This window comes from Xyrauchen texanus, chromosome 33 (assembly GCF_025860055.1).
Source record: "Xyrauchen texanus isolate HMW12.3.18 chromosome 33, RBS_HiC_50CHRs, whole genome shotgun sequence".
Classification (NCBI taxonomy): domain Eukaryota; kingdom Metazoa; phylum Chordata; class Actinopteri; order Cypriniformes; family Catostomidae; genus Xyrauchen; species Xyrauchen texanus.
In genome coordinates, this window is record NC_068308.1 from 27,442,247 (window position 1) to 27,454,173 (window position 11,927).

General features: G+C 35.8%; 1 protein-coding gene across 1 annotated transcript in view; it reads left to right on the plus strand.

Moving 5' to 3' along the window:
- The window catches only part of LOC127626792 (actin filament-associated protein 1-like 2), a 55,562-nt gene that overhangs the window by 18,654 nt on the left and 24,981 nt on the right, over positions 1 to 11,927 (plus strand). The window contains exons 2-3 of the mRNA XM_052102841.1: positions 8,685 to 8,813; positions 11,450 to 11,515. Of these exons, the coding sequence (XP_051958801.1) occupies positions 8,685 to 8,813; positions 11,450 to 11,515 (195 nt within the window). The remainder of the gene's footprint in view (positions 1 to 8,684; positions 8,814 to 11,449; positions 11,516 to 11,927) is intronic.

Below are 11,927 nucleotides of genomic sequence, written 5' to 3' on the forward strand. Positions count from 1 at the left end.
GCTGTGGGTGGAATTTTCAGACGGTCCCTTACAAGCGCTCATTCATTAGCATTCATTATACAATATTTTTTGTATGTGTATCTTTTGGGTTTTCATTTCTGGAACAACATACAGTACACACTTAATATAAATAACATGAGGTATTTTTTCCACTGTCTTTAATGTTTTGCACTGTACAATGAGAAACTAAACAAATGTAGTGCAACAAGTTTGGCAAAACAAATAGTGAAGGGACTCTGATGAAACGGCATGCTGGAAACCTGGCCAACCTGCATTAGCAAATTTATTATGAATACATTTAAAAACATAAAATTGGAACCCTTATAAACCACCCCACTAAAGCCCAAATAAATGCCCTACCTTCCGTAACTAAGCTTACCTCTTCAACCAAACAATATATTCAGATTAATATATTAATCTTAATAATTAATTAGGCTACTGTTGGGTACATGCGCAAGAAGAAAAAGCAAACATGCAACTAACCGACAGTGAGAGAACAAAGCTGCAGAGAGAAGCGCAAAATAATTTATATGGAAGATAACAAACAAAACATCCCCTTTATGAACACCATTTATCAATCAAATGGTTAACACGTGGCGCATCAATCACAAGAGAGAGGCACACGTGTGCTCAATAATGGAGAATTGAGCTTAATATTAGCACACCAAGCGTGCTCAATAAGGAATGCACATAGACACTGAAAGACATAATAATGATCATAAAAAAACACATTAAAGGCATCTTATTGGTCACTGATAATTACGATGCATTGCAACTTTTTTAAAGTCATAGTAATTGAGATAGGTACATACATTTAAAAATGCACTTGTTACAATTAAATGAACTAGTGAATTTAAAGAATCTTAAAGGAAATGGTGTCCATTTACAAGACCCATACATGCTGAGTATAGCCTACAGCTTAAATTCTAACCTAAAGTCTGTATGTTGTAGCCAATCATTCATTTTACCCAAGAATTTTACTGCATTAGTCATTCTAAAGTATAGCATGTAACATGGCTTATAGTTTTGGGTAAAACCAGAATGTTAGGGTGTATTGACTAATTGAAACATTTGTCTTGAGCCTGTTTGTTTATTTATTTTAAAATGAAAATGTTTACTCAAATTTGGTAAATCTTTGGTGGTCTTTAAAAAAATTGCATGCCTGCAAATATTAACCCTTTCGCATAGACAATCACACTGGTTTGATCATTCCAGAGTGGTCCCTGGGTTGTACCATCACACCGGTTTAATTAGAACATTCGTGTCTAACGTCATCAACATCAGCAATTTTTTTAATTCATATCTGCTCTCATGCCACTGCTACAGAGAGGGACTGACTAAGCGCTTGCCATTTACATGGTGGTTTTAAACCATAGAATATGTTTATTTTATGTTATGATCATTCAAACAAACACAGAAGAATACAAGCTTACTGTCCATATTCACACACTGTTTATACTCGTGGCAAAACTAACTGAGAAACTCACCAAATCAGCTGTTGTTCTGCTAAAGTTCTGTAGAGAGGGACTGGAAAAGCACTTGTCATTTATGACAAATCTACAATAGCTGCACATGATAAAATAAATGTATGTAACAGGTCAGACCCCACCTACATCTCCCACAGAGGTCTAATTTTGAGGAGATCAGGAAACAAACTGCTACGCTGCAGAACAGCTGGAGAAAACACCTCCTGGAGTAAAAGGAAAGCTGGCAAAGTGGGTTCTGAGTAATGTAAATGAGATTGAGATTAATGTAATTGAGCTTATATTGTAGTTTTGTGTGATGCACTCACTGGTTACACTGGATCCACCACTATGCATCAACCACTACGATGGACTTGGGATCTCTGGGTCCATTGTCATGTCCTTACTAGCCCCTTAATATTGATAGGGCACACCACTGATTCCCTGCAATTTAGGATCAGCCTAATGAGTGGGCTGCTTGAGGAGAACATTTCACCACAGTATCGGTGCAGTGGGGGCCATCCTGCCTCAGACAATCCCCTGCGTTTGACAGCCAGGCATTTCCCCTCTGAAGTTCCACAAACCACTTTCCAGTGCAGCAGGACCAGGCGGCACTGCAAGGTCTGTCTCTCCAGCACATGGAAGACAAAGAAGAGGCACCTTGCAACACTCCCTTGTGTGTTACTCCATGCTTTGAGGAGTACCACACACTCAAACGTTATTGAACCTATAAAAGGTTGTTTATATGTTCTTTATAGTTAATATTTAATGTTATTTCATACTACTTAGTGAATCTTATATGTATATTGTTTGTTTTTTGTTTTGAAATTTGTAAGTAGTTCTTGTTTATAATTACTACTATCTATGAAATTTGTGTTTTCAGTTTAACCACAACTGTAATTAAACTGTTAGCGTTTCATCATTATTCAATACGTCATTCATTATGCCTCTTAATAAAGCAGAGCCAATTAACATAGTACTTCACATCATGCAGACTCAGGACATTTATAGCTTACAAGTGAATAACACTTCTTTCAGCATGATTTTGTTCATCTCCATGGATGAATCACACTCCTTTCAGCATGATTTTGTTCCTCTCCGTGGATGAATCAGTGAAGAAGGGTAGGCTGGCATTTCATCAGTTAACACCTGCAAAATGAAACCGATTTCACAGTATTTATATGTGTGTGTGACATGCACACTGAGTATTTGCAAGACATGATTATTTATATCAGATCCACCACAGACATTGTGAGGGGCTTTAGATCTCTATGTCTGATGTAATGACCTTACTGCCGCCTTATGTGAGGAAGGATAGTGGTATACCCTGGTATATGTCCCATATTCTCTCAGCAATTATACGGGGCCTGCGGTACAGGAGCGGCAAATAGGATGAGAATGACCATAATCACCTGTAAAATTACCAAAGAGAAAGCAGAGTTTTAATGTAGTAAGGTACTCACCAAATACATGAGAGCTGTGCAACACTCACTTTTGTGTTAGCCCATGTTGTAAAGAGTACCACACACTGAAGCATTACTGAGAACTGTGAAATAAAATAAGCAAATGTTTAATAGTTGTTACTGTTATATTTCCATTGTTATGTATTGTAAATTGTGTATTTTTTCCTTGCAATTAGTTCATAATTTATGAAATGTGTGCAATGTGGGCTTTTGTTTACCACAAATGCAATGTAATTGAATGATATGAATGCTATTTAGTAGCTGTTATGGTTATGTTGCTTGTATTTATTAAAATATTTATATTTGTATTCATTTTATTGATATTTATTAAAAAATAAAGTTTTATTATCTATAAACAAATGCATATAAAAAGCATAGATCAACAGATCAAATTAAATACAAATCTAATTTTAAGAATAATGCTTGTGACGAGGCAGGCGAAGAATGAGGATCTAAAAGCAGCTTTATTTACAAAAGAATAAACAAACTAACTCATAAAATGCAATCCAAAACACGGGGAACCAAGCACAGGGCATAATACAATACATGCATAGACTGACAAACTAACCAAGGGAAACAAGGGCTAAATACACAAAGGAAAACATGGAATACCTGGGGAAACAATCAGGGAATGAGGAACACCTGGGTAAACAATCAGGGAGACTCAATCATGAAATAAAACTACAAAGGACTACAAAACTAACACAGGAAACAGGAACAGGGAACTAAACAAGAATTACAACATAAAAGTCTAGACAAAGACAGGGACTATTTGACAATGCTAATACTTAATGAACTTATATCTTGTCTCTCACATAGAAAAGATACATGTTTTTTTGGCATCATGTGGCTATTTCTCTATAATCCCTATATACTCTTAACACATTTGAGCATCTAATGGTGATGAAAGGAAATGGTGCGACTATACTGTGTTAAAAATGTCAAACATAGTAACTATGCCAACACAAATCCAAAAATGGCTTCAAACATTTTTGTAATTGTCTAGCCAATTGTCATACTCTGTTGAAATATGAGCATAGTTGAGCCAAACCCATCTGACACAAGACACAACATAATTCAATTTTGTAAAATGTGTATTTTGTATTTGCATTAGAGTATATGGCTGTTGAATTACATATCATGCTACTTTCAATTGCAACCCATTCCTAATATTAGCATTAGAATATAGGTTATACCTCACACAATAGCGTTTATCAAAGGGAACATGATAAAATAAAAGATGCACTATATGGCCAAAGGTTTGTGGACACCCCCTTCTAAGTAATGAATTTGGTTACTCCATTAAATCCAGTAAAGAAAAATCATAATGTTTCTTTATAAAACGGCTTGGGCTTTGTGTGCTTCCAAATTTGTGGCTACTGTTTGGGGATAGCCCTTTTCTGTTCCAGCATGATAATGCCCCTGTGAACAATGTGAGGTCCATAAAGAAATGTTTTACTGTGTCTGGTGTGGAAGAAATTGACTGGCCTGCACAAAGCCCAGACCATACTGACACAACTGATCACTTTTGGAGTGAACTGGAACAGCAACTGTAAGTCGGGCCCCATCGACCAACAGCAGTTCCTGACCTCACTGATAGCCTCTGAATGAGAGCAAATCCCTGCAGCCATGTTACTACATACAGTATTGTGGAAAGCCTTCCCAAAAGAGTGGAAGCTGTTATTACAGCAAAGGAGGAAAGTTTTTGAAATCAAATGTTCAACACATATGGTGTCCACAAACTTTTGTCCATGTAGTGTATGTGCAATATGCCTACAATATTACACAAGCAAGGATCAGCACAAGCCATTACATAAACTACAACAAACTACAATGAATACAGATCATAAACATATTATTCATGTATTTATCATGGTCTACACATGTTTGCAAACAATTTTGTGAGCTTCTCTATCGAAAACGTTTTCAAATGTACTCACCAGTAGCTATCCTGTAATGCGTTGGTGGAAAAGTTGCATATGGGAGCGAAATTCAAAGCCCGAGAAAATAAAAGAAATAAATGTCAATATAAACCATTGGTTAAAACATTTATTATAGTTTATACATGTTTTAAACCAATTAGGGAGGTTTTAAAGTGAAAATAAAAGTGAAACGTGACTTGAATCACTTACCTACCTCTGTCCTCCAGATCCAAGCGAGACGAGTCAGCTGTGACTGCCCAGTGTCACGTGACAAGCTTGATGCGTCACACTTGAGTTTAAAATGTGATACATTGTATAATAACCACCGAAATAAAATCACACTGGGGGATCAGTTAAATCATTTAGAATTTACATGGGTTAAAACAGCAAAACTATTTTTTGTGTGTGTACAGGGGACATTTAAGGTATAATACAGTACAAGCCCCCCTACAAGCACACCCGGCCCCACCCTGCCCCTGTCAAAATGGCCTAGAACGTCCCTGCTTGAAGTACATCTCATAGTAATTACACATTGCTTTAGTAATACTAAAATACTAGACTGCTTGATCATTGTTGCATGCAATGTACAAGCATCATATATGACACTAACTGTCATAAACCATCTAGGGTTCAAATCTTATGGATTGCTTCCACAATCCTATATGTGGAAATTAGGATTTTTTTCATGTTGTTTTGTGTAAATCAATGTTATTCAGCTCATTGGTTATGTTGGAAAAAACATAACCCATCAGTACTACAATGAAACAGCAGACATTCCTAATTATTTAATGGAAGCAATTCATCCCTTTCTATTGTCCAACTAGCAGATCATGTTTGTAGAGACACTGCTTCTGGAAAAAGTTATATATTACCCAGAGTTGCATCACCTAAGATGGGCCTGTCCCTTTCTATAGACAGGGCAAAAATACAACTTTTAACACAAAGAGGAAAAGTAAACAACACTGCCAAGCAGGATATATACAGTATGGAAACATTAACATGGATTTGGTAGTTTTGTAGGCCACTGCACTCAATTAGAAACTTGATTTGAGTATATATTTAAGCAATGTATGAGAGCTTTATTGAAAATATAGTGAGAGCTAAAGAAACAGTTTCTACATAATTAAATAAAATTCATTAAATATCATCCTTCTGCTAGAAGACCCCTGATATTTAAACTAATGACAGTAGTTTGTCTCTATTGGGGGCTGCACAGTGATACACAGTATCTTAATGAACAGATGTTCACGTCATAGCTGTTGCTATATTTTGTACTTTAGCATGGCTGTTTTTGACCAATCAGCATCCAGGACTGGAACTATCCATTTTACAAGATGCTATATATTATTGCTGTCATGTGCTTGATGGACGTCTTTGACTGTTGCGCCATATCTCAGTGTGTTTAAGTGTCTCCTGCAGGAGCATCACATTTTTATAGATGCCGTGTCATATTAAAAAGAACGTCAGCTTTTAAAAACTTTTTAAGACACCTGTGTTCTGTTTTATTCATTGCCCATGTCTCGCTTTTTAGTTCTGTCTGCAGTCCCTATCTAAAAAGCTAATCTCTCATCCCCAGCTCATTGTTCTTGACACTTCAGAAACATTTTTGATCCCTTTTAAATTTAAGAACCACAAAGTCCTCCCGGCTGAAGTGATAACTGTGACTGAATGCTGATGCTAACTTAGTTCACCCAAAAATGATCTCATCATTTACTTACCAGAACACTCATGCCGTCCCAGATGTGTATGACTTTCTTTTCTTTCTGCAGAACACAAATTTAGATTTTCATAAAAATATTTCAGCTCTGTAGGTCCATACAATGCAAGTGATTGGTGGCCAAAACATTGAATCTTCAAAAAGCACATAAAGGCATCATAAAAGTAATCGACTCCAGTGGTTAAATCCATTTATTCAGAAGTGATATGAATGTGTGGGTGAGAAACAGATCAATATTCAAGTCCTTTTTACTTTAAATGCTCCTCCCTACCAGTAGGTGGCTATATACACAAATAATGTGACACAGTAAAAAAGGACTTCAAAATGGTTTCTCACACACATCTATCATATCACTTCTGAAGACATGGATTTAATAACTGGAGTCATATAGATTACTTTTATTATGCCTTTATATGCTTTTTGGACCTTCAAATTTCTGGCCACCCTTCACTTGCATTGTGAGGACCTACAGAGCTGATATATTCTTCTAAAAATCTTTGTTTGTGTTGTGCAGAAGAAAGAAAGTCATACATATCTGGGATGGCATGAGGGTGAGTAAATGATGAGATAATCTTCATTTATGTGTGAACTATCCCTTTAAATAGCTGACAAACCGAAAGTCCAGAAAGCACACAAGTATTTAAATGAACAGGAGAGTGACTGTTAGTAAATTAACCAACAACCAGCACTCACTCATGTGTCATTTATATGCCAAAATGAAGACAAATAACACATTTTGATAAGGCATTTGGAATGTGGCTCCAGGGAGTTTAATTGACTATTTAGTTGACTATTTATCTCATATACAAGTGCTTTATTGCCTTATGTGGAGTTTTAATGATTTAACACCACAAGACAATCAGGTTGACTATACTTTTTCTTTCATTTCCTTTATTTTGAGCACTTGTCTGGAGAGGAGTGTTTTAAAGGGGTGTTCACACTAAAAGACTAGAAGTCATTGATTTTTACTGACAGTTTACTTACCATTGGCAATGCTACATGCAAATAAGCATCAATGCGATGTTTTGACTACCAATGGGAGTACAGACAATGATCCACCTCCTGAGACGTCCTGAAATCGAGTGGGAATGCCTACTAGCAACCAGCCGCACAGAAACTCACCCATAGATACTCATTCAGTGTGAACGCCCCTTCATGCAGCATTATTCAAGAATGATTGAGAAGAACAAAGGAAGTCCCTTATAGTCAAATCTGTGTTTCCCAGTTTGCTGTTGACCCCTGCAGGGTGTATGGGCCTCATTAAAGGGCAGGGTGACAAAGTTTCCCCATTCACCCTGCACTGGCCCTCTTCCCAGCCATGACCTATCCTTGATCTTAACCTGCAGCTAACACAGCTTTAAACAGACACAACACAAAAGACCAAGCATTGACTGGATGTCGTCAACAATTAGCATAAGATACAGCAGTTAGCTAACAGAGCATTGTACATAATAAGAAAAAAGTTGATATTTTAGTGACATTTATTTGGTTTAAGAAGATTCACTTAAATGGAAAACAATTTGTAAAAAATATTTTCATGATTATTAAATTTTTTTACAACATCAGCATTTTGTTTTTAACGATTTAGCTTGACACAATAATTTCTGTGATTTCTACTCCATTTTATGTCTTTTCAGAGTTTCAACTTGATTGTCTTCATCAGTAGGTCAATTCAAAGTGTTTAAGAGATACACTGTACTTGTTGTTACTTTGGCACACTTTGATTTTATTCAAAACTTTTAACAATTAAACTTAAGTTCTCAATTTTAGTGGGTTGATTTTTTTTCTGTATGCTGTAATGTCTAGCAATCACTCTTGAGATAAACAAATACAGCTTTGGCTTTAACAAGCACAAGTGGTTCAGTTTCATGTTATCAGCCATCAGTAATTTTCACATTTCTCACCCACTGAAAATTGCTGTATTTGAGTTCCCGAAATGCAGATAATACTGAACACATTAAACAGGAATATTTCCCTTTTTATAGTAAGTTAATTTGTTATCAGCATAACAATTATTATTATTCATAATCTAGCTTTAGCCTAGTTCAGGAGACCTAGTGCAGTGACATTATGCTTTTCTTTATAACTCCAGCTGACTATCTTATGTGTGTGTTTGCAGTGCTGGAGCAGATGTTGGAGCAGCTGCAGAGGTTCCTAAAAATCCTGGATGGAGAAAAACTGAGTGGAATTGCCATTGTACAGAAGGGCGTGCTGATGGAGCTTCTGCAATCTTACGAGTCTTCCAATGGTGAATTAATAACAACACAATGCCTAAAACAGTGGTTTGCATGCTAGTTTCATACAACCTCTCACATCAATTTATGTCAGCAAATTGTAACATTTGGTTTGGCTTTAAATTTTATTCTGTTATTGTCATCATATATACAGTATATATTTATCTGATAGATAGATAGATAGATAGATAGATAGATAGATAGATAGATAGATAGATAGATAGATAGATAGATAGATAGATAGATAGATAGATAGATAGATAGATAGATAGATAGATAGATAGACAGATGTGTATTTGAGCATTACACTTGCTTAGGAAAATTGTTCTGATGAGGAGCAATGGTTTGCTGTACAGTTATAGCTTCTGTGTTTAGAGAATCTGTGAATCTTGGGCTTGTGCACTTCCTCCCCTGGCTCCAAACTGTATCATTTTCCAAGACTGTTTTTATCCTCCAGGGACACTCACTTCTTGTGAGTAGCAGCTTATAAATAGCTTTCATTTCCGTCCTCCAAATCCCAATCTGTTAAAACATATTTAAGCTTCATCGCAGGGTTTTATTTACCCTCTTATAAACACATCAAAGTGCACAGGCCTGTATTTGACACTTGGATAGCATTGTTACCTGTGGACTGCCTTGTTCCACATATCTGTCATGGTAACAGTGCACCCTTTATGCTGAATTCAGTTTATCTGAATTATCATGAAGATCCAAAGAGCTGAAAAAGTTGATTGCAAAAGCCAGGAAAGTGCTATAATACAGTCTTCTCCTAGCTGGGACAAAATCAGCACTTTTATTAAGATAGAATTTGACCTCTCTATGTTTCCACTGCCCTGCCTTTGATGTGTATAGAAGAAGTGGGCCCTGGAGATGCCTTTGGAACCTTGCACAAGGAAGTATAGCACAAAACTCTCACTGTCCACCTCTATAACAAAAATGTATTACATGTTCAGAAAAATATGTGAGGGATGAAAGAGTTGGTTAAATAGCATTATATATTGGAAAGAGGAGGAGGAGGAGGAGGACGTGTCATAGAAGACTTAGTTACCTGCATATTCAAGTAGATTTTCTTTACTCCAGCATATTTACATATAGTGGCTCCAAAAAGTATTGGTACACTTAGGCCAAACTTAAAAATATGTGTATTCATTGCATAGAAAATATTATATAATATCAAACCTGTTCTCACACTGAAAACCCAAATAAGTTGACTAATTAATGAATTGAGTAAACTTGTTCCCTCAATTGAATTGTTTAATGGCATCTCCAAAACTTGTGTAATTAAGTTAACTTAACTTGGTGTTCATATAATTTTTAAGTTAAGGTAACTAGATGCAAGTAAACCTAACTTAGATTTGCACATTCAATAACACAGCTTATATAAAGATTATAACTGATTCTAGATCAATCATTAAATAAACGTATTTCTCCACAGAAATGCATATATACCTATACTTAAGATGCACATATACAAGAAGAACTGAGATAGTTAACAGGATCCAACATGACCAAAGGGGACACATATCATGGTCACCCTAATGGTGACATCACACGAAAACAACGATTTGCAACAATACACCATATTAATAATACTATAAAAGAGCTTAAACCACTATGAATTATTAATAACAATTATAAAATTTTCCCCATATATTCCCTTTGATCTAGGAAACAACATAATTAAATAATGCAAGCACAGGAAATTGTGGGTATTCCCCGTAGCCTCAATTTTGTACTCAATAGTTTGAGTTATTAACACTTAAAATCTTAGAGTTTATGGATTTTTAAGAAAAATAAGTTCAAGGAACTTGTATATTTGAGTTATGAGCCCAAAACCTGACATTTCAAGTAATGTTTAATTAAGAAAACTAGATTTTCCAGTAATATCAACTAGGGATGTGCGAGACTAGTCGAATAAACGGTTCTGGAATTACTAGTCGGTCCATAATTTTCCCCATTAAACTGTTCAGAATTTACGTTTGGCTTAATGTATTTCAATGGCTGTACTAAAATTACTGTCATATTAATTTTGCACATTTTAAATAGACTTAATATATATTATTTAAGAAGAAGATATCTGGAGCAGATGTATACACATGTATACAAAGCATAATTTCACCTCAGGCTGCGCGTGCTATGGAAATTACTTCGGTGGTGCTGAGGCAAGTGGATTTCCTAAACATTGGCTTTCAAGTCGCTATGGATGTTTTCACATTTGAGTCTTTAAATCTGTGCATGCTTGCAAGTTATTTTCCTGCTGAGTGGGCATTTTCAAGTGCAATCACCTAAGTTGAGTCAGGTTCCATATATGGCCGATATATCAGCCTATCACTTCTGAGTATATCTATTGTTGTCTAATTTAAAACCTATTTTCATGCTTAAAAAGAGTGTTTTTGCTACCTTTCTTTAAAATAAATGCAACTTAGTTCAATATTTTATGTAATGCAATGATGCTCATGCATTTGTAAGTATGGCTGAAGTGTCCAAATACTTTATGGAGCCACTGTAGCACAAAATCACATAAAATAATGCTATCTGAAGTGATATCTTTGCATCATGTGAGAACAATTAAGAAACAACAATGAGGAAGTTTAAAAAAGAAGATTTCATATATGTAATAATGTTTTTAATAGTGGCTTTTATTTTTCAGGAGAAGATGAAGAATACATCTATATGAATAAGGTCATTGTCACAGGTCAAAGCAAAATAGACAATGGTGAGTCCATTCTATTCACTAAAATATCCATAAAAAAATGCTATAATTTATGTTGATATTTTTTGCAGATGTAAATACAAAAATGATCCTGTGAAGATATCTCACACATATCACAGTTGTTTGTCTTGCTGTTTGACAGCCCTGCTTTGGATTTGTGCTGTTTTCAGGGGGGTGTTTGGGTTATGGTTGAAGTGTTAAACACCCCTCCCCCTCCCCCCACCATTTCCTGTCTGTTTCTCAGTAACTCTTGTCCTCTCCTCTCTCTCTCACTGCAAGACCCCCATATGAGACCAAGCAACTTTGTTTATATTTCACTGAAGAATGAGAGTAACAATAAAACCAGACTTAACATTTATTTTGCAGCCGTCTTCTCCAAGAGACACATGCATGAATAAATTGCAGTGGCATTCAT